Source organism: Nicotiana tabacum, chromosome 16 (assembly GCF_000715075.1).
Source record: "Nicotiana tabacum cultivar K326 chromosome 16, ASM71507v2, whole genome shotgun sequence".
In the NCBI taxonomy this organism is placed as follows: domain Eukaryota; kingdom Viridiplantae; phylum Streptophyta; class Magnoliopsida; order Solanales; family Solanaceae; genus Nicotiana; species Nicotiana tabacum.
The window spans coordinates 13540267-13557132 of NC_134095.1; the positions used below are offsets into that span (position 1 = coordinate 13540267).

Below are 16866 nucleotides of genomic sequence, written 5' to 3' on the forward strand. Positions count from 1 at the left end.
ACGATGACGACCACAACAAGAAAGCTTTCATCGGCCATAAACTCTAAGATCCAAGTAAATTTCACCAATTCCTAAAAAGTAACGTAGACCTATTTGCTTTTTCCCATGCAAACATGCTAGGTATCCCAAAGGAGATAGCAACTCATAAGTTGAACGTCAACCCGTTTTACCCCCCGATAAGGCAAATTAGATGAAAGTTCAACTTTACAATAAACGACGCGATTCGTGAAGAGGTCGAAATTGTTAGTAAACGGTTCTATCAGATAATCAAAGTACCCTCAGTGGGTCGCCAATGTGGTCATGGTAGAAAAGAAAAAAGGTAAGTGGCGGATGTGCGAGGACTTCACAGATCTGAACAAAGCCTGCCCGAAAGACTCGTTCCCGCTACCCCACATCGATCAACTCATCAGTGCCACAACCGGGAACAAAATGTTGAGCTTCTTGGATGCCTATTCGGGCTACAACCAAATCCTTATGGAGGAGGAGGACTAGGAAAAAACCACCTTCATCACCCACCAGAGGACGTACTGCTACAGGGTGATGCCATTCGGGTTAAAAAATGCGGGGGCAACGTACCAGAGGCTAGTGACCAAAATGTTCAAAGATCAACTCGGCAAGACCATGGAAGTATATATAGACGACATGTTGGTTAAGTAAAAAAAAAGGACGACCATATCGACCACTTGAGGGAGGCTTTCAACAGACTCGGAAGGTACGTCATGAAATTAAACCCCGAGAAATATGATTTCGACGTGACATTTGAAAATTCCTCGGCTTCTTGGTATCAAAACGAGGCATCGAGGTCAATCCCAACCAAATTAAGGCCATAGAAGGAATCAAAAAAATCTAACCAGCAAAAAATAAGTGCAAAAGTTGACCGACCGGATATCTGCCTTGTCAAGATTCATCTCGCGGTCCTCAGATAGGTGCCACAAATTTTTTGGCGTACTCAAAAAGGATAACAGACTCCAATGGTATGTCGAGTGCATCAATGCCTTAAAAGAACTGAAGGCCTACCTGTCTTTGGCACCGTTGCTCGCAAAGGCAGAACCCGGACAATGCCACATTGTCTACTTGGTTGTGTCCGATGTCGTAGTAAGTGCAGTCCTGGTACGAGAAAATAAAGGTATGCAATCTCCAATCTATTACATTAGCAAAACTTTGGTCGACGCTGAAATGAGGTACCCCCACCTCGAGAAGTTAGCTCTGGCCCTGGTCATAACTTTACGAAAGCGTAGACCTTATTTCCAGTGCCACCCTATCTCGGTGGTCACGACTTTTCCTTAAAGGAGTATCCTGCACAAACTCGAATTGTAGGGAAGATTGGCCAAGTGGGACATAGAGCTAAGCGAGCACGATATAACCTATTAGTCGCGAATATCGATAATATCACAAGTTCTTGCCGACTTCGTTGCCGACTTTAGTGCGAAGATAATGTCCGAGTTCGAAAGGCAAACCGCAAATGCTTCCGCTAACATACACGGCCAATGGGTTTTGTATACTGATTGCGCTTCTAACGTATCAGGATCTGGACTAGGACTCATGCTCGAGGTCCCAACAGGCAAAATGATTCGCCAGTCCATACAATGCCCTAATATGACTAACAACGAGGCCGAGTATGAGGCCGTGATTGCAAGTTAAAGTTAGCACTCAAGTACAGAGCACGGCGAGTCATCTTTCGATGCGACTCACAACTAGTCGTCAATCAAGTCAAGGGACTTTCCAAATTAAGAAGCAACATCTACAGAAATATCAGGCCAAAATTTGCAAACTATTACCCGAGTTTGATGAACGCCAGCTCGATTAAATACCCCGAGCGCAGAACATCGAAGATGATGGCCCCACCAAATTGGCAGCGGCCACCAAAAGCATAATCATAGAGGGGGACGTAGTCACTCTCCTCCATTCATCACCAGACCAAATCGAGGTACGATCTATAAACCTATATTGAGACTGGCGCAATTGTATTATCTCATACTTGTAGGATCGAGTGCTCGCACCCGACAAAAAATTAGCCAAGAAGCTTCCAATGCAGGCGGCAAGTATAGCATCATCAATAACGATTTGTACAAAAGAACATTTGGTAGTCCCTTAGCAAAGTGCTTAGTACCAAATCAACACGGCACGTCCCTAAAGAAGCACACGAGGGCCACTACGGAGCTCACACCGGCAACCGAGCTCTCGTCAGATGCCTCATACGAGCAGGCTAATATTGGCCCACGATGAAAAAGGAAGCCCCCGACTTTGTCAAAAAGTGTGAGCAATGCCAAAGATATGCCTCCATGATTCACCAAGCGGGCGAACACCTTCATTCAGTCACCTCGTCCTGGCCTTTCATAAAATTAGGAATGGACATCGTCGGACCCCTCCTGGCGGGACGATGTAATGTATGATTTATTTTAGTTTTAACTGACTATATCTCCAAGTGGGTAGAAGCAGGTGCATTCACCCAAATATGCGAGCAAGAAGTAATCACATTCATATGGAGAAACATCATATGCCGCTTCGGCATCCCCAAAGAAATCAGCTGCGACAACGCTCCCCAGTTCACTAGAAAAAAGACAGCCGACTTCTTCGAAAAATGGCACATCAAAAGAATATTCTCCACGCCATATCATTTCGTAGGCAACCGTCAAGCGGGATCCTCCAACAAAATAATATTGAACATCATGAAAAAGAAGCTCGAGAACGCCAAGGGACTGTAGCCGGAACTACTGACGGAAGTGCTATGGGCATACCACACTACGCCGAAAAAGAGCATAGAAGAAACACCATATTCACTAGTCTATGGGATTGATGCAGTAATACAGGTCAAATTCGGGAACCAAGCCTAAGGTATTCAAATGAGAGCGGGCCAAGCAACTACGAAAATATAAGGCAATGCCTCGACGAAGCCAGAGAGCGTAGAGACATGGCCTATAGAAGAATGATAGCTCAAAAACAACAGGCAGAGCGGTACTACAACAAAAAAGCCAAAATCAAGCCCCTCAAAGTCCTGGCTACGTACTCAAAGCCAAAACACAAGCAAGCAAAGACCCACAAGAAGGAAACCTGGGAACCAATTGGGACGGCCCATACAAAATCAACAGTAAGCAAAGGGTCATTCCAGCTAGAATTAATGGAAGGAAAACTACTACCAAACAATTGGAACGTCGCCCACCTCAAATACTTCATATTCTAAAGATAGACATCTCCCGAGTTGTACTCTTTTTTCCCTTACCCGAGTTTTGTCCCAAATGGATTTTCTCAGGGAGGTATTTAATGAGGCGACAAAGAGAGCATCTCGAAGTCATGTATAAATTCATCGTTCGTCCTCTCAAACTGCTTTTCCAGGTCGACCAATGAAGGGACTAGATAGACTGGGACTTCAATGTATGGGACTTCCCCAATGTATGCATGAAAATAGCAAAGACATGTAAACTTCTCCAATGAATGTATAAACAAAAAGAAATACAGAAACACACAAGTTTTTCATCTCCGACAAGTTCATACATTACGCTAAGTTAAGAGTCAAACATTCAACCTCGGTCGAATCGACTCACATTCGACCTCGCTCGAATTTATTTACATTTGACCTTGTTCGAATCACTTAAGATTCAAACATTCGACCTCGCTCGAATCGACTCGCATTCGAATCATTTAAGATTCAAACATTCGACCTCGCTCGTATCGACTCACATTCGACCTCGCTCGAATTTATTTACATTTGACCTCGTTCGAATCACTTAAGAGTCAAACATTTGAACTTGCTCGAATCGACTCGCATCCGACCTCACTCGAATTTATTTACATTCAACCTCATTCGAATCACTTAAGAGTCAAACATTCTACCTCGCTCGAATCGACTCACATTCGACCTCGCGTGAATCAGCTCACATTCAACTTTTTTCGTATTTATTAACATTTGACCTCGTTCAAATCACTTAAGAGTCAAACATTCGACCTCGCTCGAATTCACTAAAGTCGCCGTCTTTGCCAAAGCCGCTACCCCAACCTCCTTGGCCCTCACCAACTCTGACACCTTCTCAGTAAACTCAACACTCAGGCCGGTAACTCTAATTGAGCTTTGCTCAAACTCAGCCTGCAAGGTCAACACTTGCGCTTGAAGGTCGACGCACTCGGCCACGACCCCCTTGCTCACCTCGAGCTCGTCGTCCTTGGCCCTGAGTAACCCCTCGAGCTCACTGCATCTACCAATAGTTCGCACAAGCTCCCCATCCTTCTGACCCAATTCTTCTCTAAGGCTTGGAGATTACCACCTGCTCTAAACCGTGCACGTATCTCACGGTACTTGTAACGATAATAGACGTACTTCAAAACTATCTTCTGAAAAACAACCTTCCGCCTCTCTTCTCGGCGGGCACTCTCGATCTCCAAAATAAAAGTCTAAGAGAATAAGAAGAAAATTAGCAAAGGTAGAAAGAGGAAAAAGACGCAAATTGCAGAAATGATGAATAAAACTCCCCTCAAAGCCATCCAGATATGCCTAGTGACAGTTCGGAATCTCGGAGCACCTGAAGGGTCATGTTTTCAGTGGTGAAACAAAGAGGGGCAAATGAGGGGACCACGCTCACCGTATCCTCCAACAAATCGTAGTCCAAAGGGATTGCGATCGAGGGAGAGGAACCATCCGTCCTCGCTTCCTCGGGGTCGACATCAAATCCATATTCGTAATCATCTACGATCACAGTCTTCGCCCTCTCCTCAGCCGAAGAAGGAACATTGGCCTGCCCTGACATTGATGACTCACTCCTCGGAATGATCACAGCCGTTTCTGGTCGCTCCCCTTCTTCCACGGAGGTAATCTCCACGTTCGAAGGATGCACAATATCTACATCAGAGGCCGTACTGCCCCTAAATTTGGCAGTGGTCAACTCAGATTCGCCCCCCACCAGCTCCTCTTCAACCACTCTTCCATCAACCTCTATCCTTTGACTTTTCAGCGAAGCCTCTTCGTCTTCGCCCTAATCCAACTCATCGACCAAGTGAAATATTGTAGAAGCCAGAATCTCCGCTAGCGGGGCAGTAGCATAGCGACTAGGACTATGCAAGGCTGGGGTCTAAGGAGTAACAACGATCTGAGCAGGCTTACTTGCAGCCACAGCGAGTACGGGTCCAGCCGAAATACCCGACTGGCAAAAAGCAGGCGTAGGAGCCCTCGCCCTCGTTGAAGCCCTCCGACCTACCAACGAAGAAAGATAAATAAGAAACAGAAGGACAAAACTGATGATACAAAGGTCAAAATTATTAAGGTCAAAGCAAGGTAGGCGCAGGCCTACGCCCAAACCTCTCGTTAAATTGCGACCACTCGCGAATCACCACCATGTGAGGCAAAATATGACTTACCCAGTCACAAATGTCAATGACTGGCAAATGAGGATCCCTCTCGGTTACAAAAAAAAGGAGAATGATTAGATCGCCAAAAATAAATAATGACGTCATTTGGGAGAAAAACACTTACGAGCAAAGTTCCACTCATTGGGGAATCCGCTGGGATTCGATACCACGTGCTCTATCTTCATATAGAAGAAATTGGCCTAAAAATGGCGATTAGTTTTATCGTCCATCTTTACCACCAATCCTTTGGTTCCGCGGTAGCGCATGTGAATCGTCGTGCCCCTATGAAAACTTGGGGCGAAGAGGTGAAGCAGATAGCGGAGACAAATACCATGGTTGGCCAGCTCTGCGTACTTGATAAGCATAAGGAAAAGCTTATAGATCAAGCAAACTTGATTGCATATGCGTTCGTAGCTGCACAAGAAGAGATTAAGGATCTGGAGCCCTCCTTGTATGTTGAAGCAACTTCTTGCAAGGATGTTGTACAATGGCGGTTAGCCATGACTGAAGAGATGGAGTCTCTTCACAAGAATCAGACATGGGTCTTAGTGAAAAGACAAAAGGGGAAGAGGACAGTTGGATGCAAGTGGGTCTACCGAAAGAAATAGGGAATTCCTGAAGTGGAAGATGCTAGGTTCAAGACGAGATTGGTTGCAAAAGGATTCAATCAGAAGGAGGGAATTGACTACAATGAGATTTTCTCTCCAGTTATGAAACATAGCTCAATTCGCATGCTACTAGCATTGGTTGCCCAATTTGACTTGGAGCTTCAACATCTTGATGTCAAAACTGCTTTCTTACACGGTGATCTAGAAGAGACAATCTATATGGATCAGCCTGAAGGTTTCCTAGCTGAGGGAAAAGAAGATCACGTATGCCAACTAAAGAAGTTTTTGTATGGTTTGAAGCAATCCCCTAGACAGTGGTACACGAGGTTTGATGCATTCATGACTACACATGAATTCTCAAGGAGTGCATTTGATAGCTGTGTGTATCACAAGAAGATGTCTGGTAACTCAATGATTTATTTACTATTGTATGTTGATGATATGCTTATTGCTGCTAACAACATTACAGAGATAAATGCTTTGAAGAAACTGTTGAGTAAGGAATTTGACATGAAGGATTTAGGAGCTGCAAAGAAAATCCTTGGTATGGAGATTTCAAGAGAAGACAGTGTTGTACATCTTTCTCAGAAGAGGTATATTGAAAGGGTTCTCAAGAGATTCAATATGCATACGTGCAAGCCTGTAAGTACACCATTAGCTCCTCATTTTAAACTTTCAGAGTTACAAATGCCTCAGTCCGAGGATGAGGTGGAACATATGTCAAAGATTCCTTATGTCAGTGCAGTTGGTAGCATTATGTATGCTATGGTATGCACACGTCCAGATATTGCTCAATCTGTAAGTGTGGTAAGTAGATACATGTCCAGTCCAGGAAAGAGGCATTGGGAAACTGTCAAGTGGATATTGAGATATCTCAAAGGAGCTTCTGGTGTTGGTCTGACCTTTCGAAAAAGTGGTGGAGGTATTTCAATTCTCGGTTATGTAGATTCTGACTATGCAGGAGATCTTGACAGAAGAAGGTCCACAACTGGATACATCTTTACCCTCGTTGGTAGTGTCGTTAGTTGGAAGTCGACTCTGCAGTCGATTGCCGCTTTGTCTACGACAGAAGCAGAATACATGGCGGCAGCGGAGGCGGTGAAGGAAGCTATCTGGTTGAAAGGTTTAGTAACAGAATTGAGTTTGGTTCAGCTGGAATCAACTCTTAGATGTGATAGTCAGAGTGCTATTCATCTAATGAAAAATCAGAGATTTCATGAGCGCACTAAACACATTGATGTCAGATTACATTTTATTCGAGATGTTGTTGAAGAGGGAACTATCAAGGTCGTGAAGGTTATCACAGACGATAATGCTGCAGATATGTTGACCAAGATAGTCCCACTCGCTAAGTTTGCACACCGCAAGGACTTGGCGGGGGTGTGCATCAACTGATGCAACTCCGAAGAGAACAGTTGTTAGGTGGAGGTGGTATGTTCAACAATGGTTTGATTCTTCTTGTTTCTTACAACGGGGTTGCCCAGTAAGCTTAGAAGTTTTGGCCAGAGTTGTTCACACGCACGCTCGAAACGCAAACCAAGGTGGAGATTGAAGGTGTTGGTTTATGTTTAGTCAACAATGGCATGCCAATTGGAAGAGTTGGTGGAAAGAGTTGGTGTGGATGCTAGGATGAAGCTTCCTCCTTTGATGTCACATGACATCAAGAGGAGGTAGTTTGATGTCACCAATGACATCAAGATGAGGTCTTTACCTCTATAAATAGATGCACTTCTTCATTTGTAGAAACCATCCCAAAAATAATATAACACATTGTAGTGAGTAGAGAGTTAAGAGAGAAATTATCTTAAGTGTACTGGAGAACTCTCCCCTTTCTTTGTTAATATTAAAAAGGCAACTATTCTCTGGTGGACGTAGGATTATTTTGATCCGAACCACGTTAAATCTTGTGTTCTTTCTTTTACGTTTCCGCTAACAGTCAAGGATCAGCTGATTTTATGCAAAAAATTAGGTTCAATTCTGGGCTTAAAAAACTTAGCAAAAGTTCTAATTTAATCTCAGCTTCTTCTGTTATAAAAGCTTGTTTACCTTTGCCTGGACCCCATTTAGGAAATTCATCATTTCCACAAGAAGCTTATTTTGAGATTACAATTTTGCCTTATAATCAAGAAGATGGTGCAATTATGGGAAAAGCAAAGGAGGATAATATTGAGAAAATAAAGCTTATTAGAGAGGATTCTAATTCAAAAGCCAATTCAGAATCTTTGGTTCATGTTACAAGTAGTCAAAGGCAAAATGGACATGAAAGAATTCAAGAATCAAAGGACAATTTCAGAAGTGATTTTATTGTGTTATCAATTGGGCTTACAAATGGTGGTTCACTTCCACCTAAAATTCCAGGCAGTTATTCAGGTTCTATTGGATTCAACTCAAATGGTTCTGTATTTCTTGATGGTAAGTTCCTCTTTATTTTTTTTTTATTTTTTTTTTAATATTCCTATGTCCATTTTGCTGTAGCTAGAATGCTTAAACAGAGTTCTAGAAGTCAATATTCAGCACTGAAAAATATTCATAGACTTTTCATAGTGGGCATTTTTTTATTTTTTTATTTTGCATATAACTAAGTTTATAGGGTAGGCCATTCTTTTTACCAAAGGTCACATAAGTAAACAGTCATTTGTTTTTAATTGTCAATGATCAACATTGTGGAATTGTAAGGCCACAAACATAATTAGTCACACTGACAACTCTCCGATCCAAAAAAATTTAATTTCACATATTGTTGCTGAATTTTACCTACAAATAACAGTAAAGTCAAAATTAATTTTGTTACTAAATTAATTGAACTTTATCCAATATAATTAGTAAAGTCACAAAATATTAATCACTATAGAAGTAAAGTTACCTTAATGAGTAGGTTTTATCGTTATAGTAGCTAAAGTTTGATGACTTTACTATAGTATTTTATTAGGTAAAGTTTATTATTTTAATGTGACAAATAATTTTATAACTTTATTGTTATAGTGAGTTCATTGTTTTTGAGCCGAGGGTCTTTCAGAAACCATCTATCTACCTTCATAAGATAAGAGTAATGTCTGCTTATACTTTACCCTTCCCAGACCCCACTTATCGAATTTCACTAGGTTTGTTGTTGTTGTTTATCGTTATAGTGAGTTCTGTAGAGTCACTTTACTGTTATTGCAAATGAAGCTTAATTATAATGCAAAAAGAATAGTTTTGTAACTTTACAAGACAATCAAGAATCAGTTAGGCCGAGTCATGTTTAAGAAGCAACACTGGCGAGTCGAGCACTCAGATCGACAAAAACGGCTTGTTTAGCAATAAGATATTTTAAAGGAATATTCTGAGGAATATTCTCTACATTTGTACTTTCAGTAGGTGAAGGATATGTCTCATAAAAGGTTGCATGTAATTTTCTATTTTGATAAGTTCTCTCTTGAAAAGTTGACTCTCAAGTAACTACAAACATCATCTTTACACAAGATTCGATTTGTTGCTTATTCCAAGCTTTCCCACATCATATACGATAAAGTATTTGATATTCCCACGTTTGGTTACCTTACATTATTGTTAGAGGGAGAATCATCCACCTCGTTATACATTTGGGTGAATTATTCTTGCTATTTACAGTTATTGTCATCTATCATATTTATTGCTTGTCCTTATCCCTTCATTCACTTATAACAATATCATTAAATATCCTTTTGGCATTTAATATCTTTAAATTCGATTTCTAGACTATTACTATCCATCAATCTTAGATCTAGGATTTATTATATTTAACTAGAATTTACCCATTATCATTTATTTAATTAATTTAACAAAAAAGCTTAACACTTTTTGGTAAAACAAAAAAAAGCAAAAGAAAAGGGGATTATGCTAAATCATTACTTCAATGGCAATATGGCATCCCTACGCTAAAGAATTGTAATTGATTTAACCATCAATTAACTGCCATCGACAAAAAACTACCATTCACCTTGTTTGATCAAACCTGGACCCTCTCCCTCTTATTGTTATCCTTTATTTCCCATACCCTTTCTCTGTGATTTGTTCACTTTTTATTATAGGTCTATATTTTACACATTTAACACAAAATATATAAAAAGGTCCGGTTGAATAAAAATAGTCATCAAATCATGAGATTAGAATGTACGATACTATGTTCTGAACAGTAACCTTTTAATTACTAAGTTATTCACTGTTGGACATTATATTCCTACCTAGAGTTGAACGACGTTAAAATTTGAACATTATATTAGAATCAATCACTACTAGAAATTCGATCAAAATCAACTAACAAAACCAACCTATATCAATTGACAAAAAATAACCGAAAAGAGATTGATTAGTAGTAGTCAGTGAGCCAACCGATTGACTTCGGTCGATCATAACCGATCGATTTCGGTCGTAAATTAAATTCCCCAGGACCCAAATGAAAAATAATAACAAAAAGACCAGCCGACATACTATTTTACTACTAGACCGTTAATGTCTTTTGGTTTAAGACTTTCTTTTATTTTGTTACTCTTTAATTGTATTTTTGCATAAAAGTAACTGACCTCTTTCGGTCGATTTTTTTAATAAAATAAAATTATGGACTGAAATTGGTCATTTTTTAAAATAATTGAATAACCGACATATTTTGATCTGTTTTTTAATATTAATCTTAATTATTTAAATGAAAAATCAATCTTGGTTGATTTCTTTAAAATAAACATTCCAGGACGCAAATAATTTTTGAATTTTGATGAAAAAAACAACCGAACTCAATCAATTTCATAAAAAAATAAAAAATTATTTTTAAAAATCGACCAACTTCGATTAGTTTTTTAGCCGGACGAAGGTCGATCAGTCACGGACTATTTTTATTGAATTTCTAATAGTGGATGGACCAAGCTAGAGACAGTTAGGTAGACAGTTCTTTTGAGGGGGTGGGGTGGGGCTAGGCCTCGCAAGAAAGTGAAACCTAAATTTGTCAAAAGATAAATACCAAAGTAGTGATTTGCATTTAAATTTGAGAAATTTTCATAAAACACTATTTTTAGTGGTAATTAGCTATCTATAAATACCATTTGTTATATTACGGATTGTAGATACGTTTTCTGTTGTTATAAGATGTATTGGATGTATTTAAGCTACTGTATTCATGAATACAATAGCAAAAATATGCGTGAATCAGAGAAGTCCAGCTAATCAGTTGTTGTATTCGAGTGTATTCGACTGTATTCATGGCGTGAAACAGGGGATTACACTGTTTTTAAACGGAAAGTGAATCAATTAACATAATAGACTCCTAATATAACTCAACAAACTCAATTATAACACACAAATTTTGTATTTCAAGTTATAAAAAAGATTCTCAACCAAAAAATACCACAAAAATATAGCAATCTTCAGAGAAATTATGTAATACATCTGAATACATAAATTATATTAGTTAAAAAAAACATATGAATACATTCATGGCATATAACGAGACAGTGAATACAATAAAATACATAGAATACAACGGGATATATTGAAATACAATGACAAAAAAAGACAGTGAATACAATGGAATACATGAAATACAGCGAGATACATTGAATTACAATGAAAAGAAGACAATGAAATACATGAAAATACAACGTAAAAACCAAGAACCAGCAACTCTTTTCATCGCAAAAACCATAAACTCAACAGATCTTCGTCCCTCATATTATCTTCCTCTGGCTCAAAATTCACTGTCTCCAAGTTTTAATTTTGACTCTGATTCTTCATCTATTTACTAAATAATAATGAAGATGAATCTTCATATGACTCGAAATCTACTACGTCCTCTCTCTTTTTCTCTCTGTTTCTGTGTTTTGGACCTCCCTTCCCTTATGTGAATCAGACTTAAAGTAAAAAAAAAATTGATGATAAAGTTAGAATTTTGAAGGCAAATCAGAGCACAATTGAGGCTACAAAGTCTCCAGTTAATGTGAATCAGACTGAAAATTCAGCACCAAAGTCCTCTTCTGGGGGAAAAATTGCAAATGGGAATGGAGAAAAGGGAATTATAGAGAAGGAAGTGAAGAAAAATTTCACTTCTTCTTTGGTGAAGAAGCAGCGAAATGGGACAAATTTGGATGTGTCAGTGAAGAAAGGAGATGAAGATTTGGTTAAGTCTTTGTTGAATTGTGATTTCTTTGATGAGAATTGGATTACAAATGAGTCTTATCCTTTGTACAAACCCGGTTCTTGTTCTCTTATTGATGAGCAATTCAATTGTATTGTCAATGGTAGGTATGATAATTTAAAGATCTGAAGGGTCGTCTGAAAGTGCTGGAGGGAGGAGAGAGCGTGAGGTATTTGACTAATGATAGGTGATGTGGGTGAGAAGAATTTTGAGATTGAGTATCGTATTTTCAGGGAATGGGGGAAGAGAATAGCATGTATCAAAGCAGAGAAAGAAAGAAAATAGTATAGCTGAATAGCGTATTTAGTGGCTTAGGGTTAGGAGGTAACCAAAATTAGATATTTTGCTATAAACATTAAAAGATATCTATAGAATATAATTTTTTTAAAATAATATTTATTTAAAATAAATAAGATGTTAACATTTACTATAAGAGGTAAAAATTCCTTTAAATTTTAATGATAAGTGAAAACCATTAGGCAACGTAGCCCCAAAGACTTTACCAATGCTTATTAACTTTAAACGGCAAAAACTCAAAAGAATCCTAATCTAATCCAATTCTTCGATTGCAAGAATTTTTATGCCTTTTCTTCTCGTTGCTTCTCATCCCTCTCAATTTTCTGGTCTAGACTCACTAATTTGTTCCAATTTGACTTTGAACCTATAAAGAAGAGAAATCAAAGGTATGACTCATGAGTATCAGATACTTAATTCTGTTCTTTCATATCTTAACAAAACATCACTTGAAGTACTTTTTAGTATGGTGCTTATGCTCGTTATGTTGATGATTTGCAATTCCTGTATTTGATTTGTTTTTAATTTCTTTCCTTTTTTGAGTTGCATGTTTTTAGAAAAATTTAGATAAGCCGCTTTTGAGAAAAAGCCATTAAACAGAATCAAAAAGTTAATTATTTCGGATGTGATTGCTATACTTTACCTACTATAATAAGGTTAGAAAACTAATTTTGTATCACACTAAAGTAATTAAATTTTATTTACGTAACAGTAAAGTAAAAAAAATTAATTTGTTTTGGTCTTTGGTAAATATGAAACTAGTCAAACCATGCATCCTTTGACCTCCATTCAAGAATTTTGGTTATCTAGAAGGGATTACTAACACAAGAGAACTCCCCATTTTACCTTTCTATGTACTTTGAAACTTAAATCAAAACAAAAGAAGACGCGTTTCCTAATGCCCAAAAAAATGGTGTCGGGTTTTAATAACTACTAATGTATTTATGAGTGTGTCTATATTGGAATGGACCATTCGAGCAACGATAAAGTTATCTTCATGTGACCTATAAATTACTGTCGAACTTTTATATTGGAATGGACCATTCGAGCAACGATAAAGTTATCTTCATGTGACCTATAAATTACTGTCGAACTTTAGAAGTAGCTTCTACCACTTGCATTAGAATATATAGTCTATATCATATCCTTAGAGCGGTACTTTTTTGGTCCCTAAGTAAATATAAAATATTTTGTGTATCGAGTTGCCCTTCCCGATAAAAAAAGGTGTTAATGTTATCTTTCTTATCAGCGTGCCACACCATTCTTTCCATTTAATTCTATCTTCTTTACTGTTTCCTTTTTTTTAATTTTTCGTCAACTCTCTCCCCCCCTCTCTTTCTCTCTTTTTGGTCTTTATTGCAGCCTTTCTTGAACCATTCCTAGACGTCCCTTGCCGCCACCCTTCATGTTTTTTCCTCTGTTACAAAATCTTCTCACAAAATAAAAACCAAAACTTTCTTTTTGTTCATCTCAACTAACCTAATTCATCTATAGGAGCAAAATCAGAAGATTTGAAGATGCAAGAATGGTTGAAGATTACTTTTGTAGCAGTTTCAAGTGGAGTTCTTGTTTTAATTATGATCATAATAATTCAGAGAAGATGTTGTCCTCGAAAACGTAGAGAATCAAATTCAGAAAGACCTCAAAATTTGCAAAATGGGATTTCAAAACTTCACACAGTAAGTCTTCATCATCTTGATCGTGATGGTACAAAGAAAACAAATTATTATGTTTTCAAACAAGGGGCAATATCGACTAAAAACTATTTCAATTGGTCTGATCATCCATCTTTAGCAACTGATGCTGTTGAAAATGGATGGTCAAGATTTGCTTTCACAACTTATGCTCCATCTCCATCCGTTCGATCAGCTAGGTCTCTTTTAGGATCATGTGCTGTGGGTGAAAATGGAAATGAATTAGAAGTTGATATGAGTTGGGAAATTTGTCAAGGATCAGCTGATTTTATGCAAAAAATTAGGTTCAATTCTGGGCTTAAAAAACTTAGCAAAAGTTCTAATTTAATGTCAGCTTCTTCTGTTATAAAAACTTGTTTACCTTTGCCTGGACCCCATTTAGGAAATTCATCATTTCCACAAGAAGCTTATTTTGAGATTACAATTTTGCCTTATAATCAAGAAGATGGTGAAATTATGGGAAAAGCAAAGGAGGATAATATTGAGAAAATAAAGCTTATTAGAGAGGATTCTAATTCAAAAGCCAATTCAGAATCTTTGGTTCATGTTACAAGTAGTCAAAGGCAAAATGGACATCAAAGAATTCAAGAATCAAAGGACAATTTCAGAAGTGATTTTATTGTGTTATCAATTGGGCTTACAAATGGTGGTTCACTTCCACCTAAAATTCCAGGCAGTTATTCAGGTTCTATTGGATTCAACTCAAATGGTTCTGTATTTCTTGATGGTAAGTTCCTCTTTATTTTTTTTTTATTTTTTTTTTAAATATTCCTATGTCCATTTTGCTGTAGCTAGAATGCTTAAACAGAGTTCTAGAAGTCAATATTCAGCACTGAAAAATATTCATAGACTTTTCATAGTGGGCATTTTTTTATTTTTTTATTTTGCATATAACTAAGTTTATAGGGTAGGCCATTCTTTTTACCAAAGGTCACATAAGTAAACAGTCATTTGTTTTTAATTGTCAATGATCAACATTGTGGAATTGTAAGGCCACAAACATAATTAGTCACACTGACAACTCTCCGATCCAAAAAAATTTAATTTCACATATTGTTGCTGAATTTTACCTACAAATAACAGTAAAGTCACAATTATTTTTGTTACTAAATTAATTGAACTTTATCCAATATAATTAGTAAAGTCACAAAATATTAATCACTATAGAAGTAAAGTTACCTTAATGAGTAGGTTTTATCGTTATAGTAGCTAAAGTTTGATGACTTTACTAGAGTATTTTATTAGGTAAAGTTTATTATTTTAATGTGACAAATAATTTTATAACTTTATAGTTATAGTGAGTTCATTGTTTTTGAGCCGAGGGTCTTTCAGAAACAACCTATCTACCTTCATAAGATAGGAATAATGTCTGCTTATACTTTATCCTTCCCAGACCCCACTTGTCGAATTTCACTAAGTTTGTTGTTGTTGTTGTTGTTTATCGTTATAGTGAGTTCTGTAGAGTCACTTTACTGTTATTGCAAATGAAGCTTAATTATAATGCAAAAAGAATAGTTTTGTAACTTTACAATTATAATGGATAAACGGAGCGTTTATTGAAAACAACACTTCTACACTTACAAGGTAAGGGTAAAGGTTTGCGTGCTTTATCATCTTCAAATCTCACTTGTGAGATTACGGATTACACTAGATTTTCCGTTATTGTCGTTGTATTATTATAATGAAAGTTCATTACCGGACGTGAAATCAATCCCTCAAAAGAAAAAAGAAACTAAGTTTTTTGTCTTGATAATATGTTGCAGGAATGAAACTGGTGTATGAATCACAAAGAGAAGAGTGGGGAAAAGCAGAAAAGGTAATTGGTTGTGGATACAATCCAAGCCAAAAGAAGGTGTTTTTCACAGTGGATTCACTACTAGTGCACGAAATCCGTTGCAAATCAGAGGAATTTGGAAATCCACTATATCCAACTTTAGCAGCAAATGGTGACATTTTGGTATTAGTAAATCTTGGACAAAGTGTATTCAAATATGCACCAGCAAATTTACAAAGAACACCAAATCCTTGCTTTATTGGCCCTTTGGCAAATTCACCAGTTTTGGGATATGAAGATAGTAAAGAACTTTTTTCAATGGGTAGAATTGATGCACAGTGGCTCAACAGAAGTGCTACTACTACAAGAAGCAATAACAATACTGTCAATAGTTTGAAACAAATATTAGATTATGATTTGGAGTCAGAAGGTGATTTATTTGAAATTGTATTGGATAATAATAGTTCTACAAGATCTCCTAACCCTTTGTAGCATAAAAAAAATCATATTAAACATCATATTTGTACATGTTTTTGGTTTTAATGAGACATTTAGATTGTTGGTTCCAATTTATTATGTGCAGAGGCGGACCTATCCCTAGGGTAGGGGAGTCACCAGCCCCCGGTGATTTTGGAAAAAAAATATATGTATGTACAATCAAACTTCTCTATAACACCATCTTTATATTATAGTCATTCACTATAAAAATTAAATTTCTTATGGAACCAATTTTCATACTATATTGTAATATATGTTCTCTATAACAGCACTTTACTATAACATCTGACTGTATCTATCTTAAATAATTGATATATATTTTGATTTGCACACTAAGACGCAAAACTTAGGCAATTGCATTGGTATTTGGGAGGCACATCTTGACTTTTGTTGCGCTGCTTAGGTTTGATTTCCACATTAATATTTGCTTAAATTTTTATTCGATAATGATGTCCGCTAGTTTTAAATCCTAGGTCCACCTTGATTATGTGATTGCGGCAAACCATTAAGGGGGCTAAA

General features: G+C 37.4%; 1 protein-coding gene across 1 annotated transcript; it reads left to right on the top strand.

Annotated features, from left to right (window-relative positions):
* The first annotated feature begins 13747 nt into the window (after window positions 1-13747).
* LOC107764253 (uncharacterized) lies at window positions 13748-16538 on the top strand. The gene is made up of 2 exons (XM_016582807.2): window positions 13748-14802; window positions 15839-16538. Exons 1-2 carry the CDS (start codon window positions 13899-13901, stop codon window positions 16339-16341), a joined length of 1407 nt encoding a protein of 468 aa, XP_016438293.1. The 5' UTR covers window positions 13748-13898; the 3' UTR covers window positions 16342-16538.
* The last annotated feature ends 328 nt before the right edge of the window (window positions 16539-16866 follow it).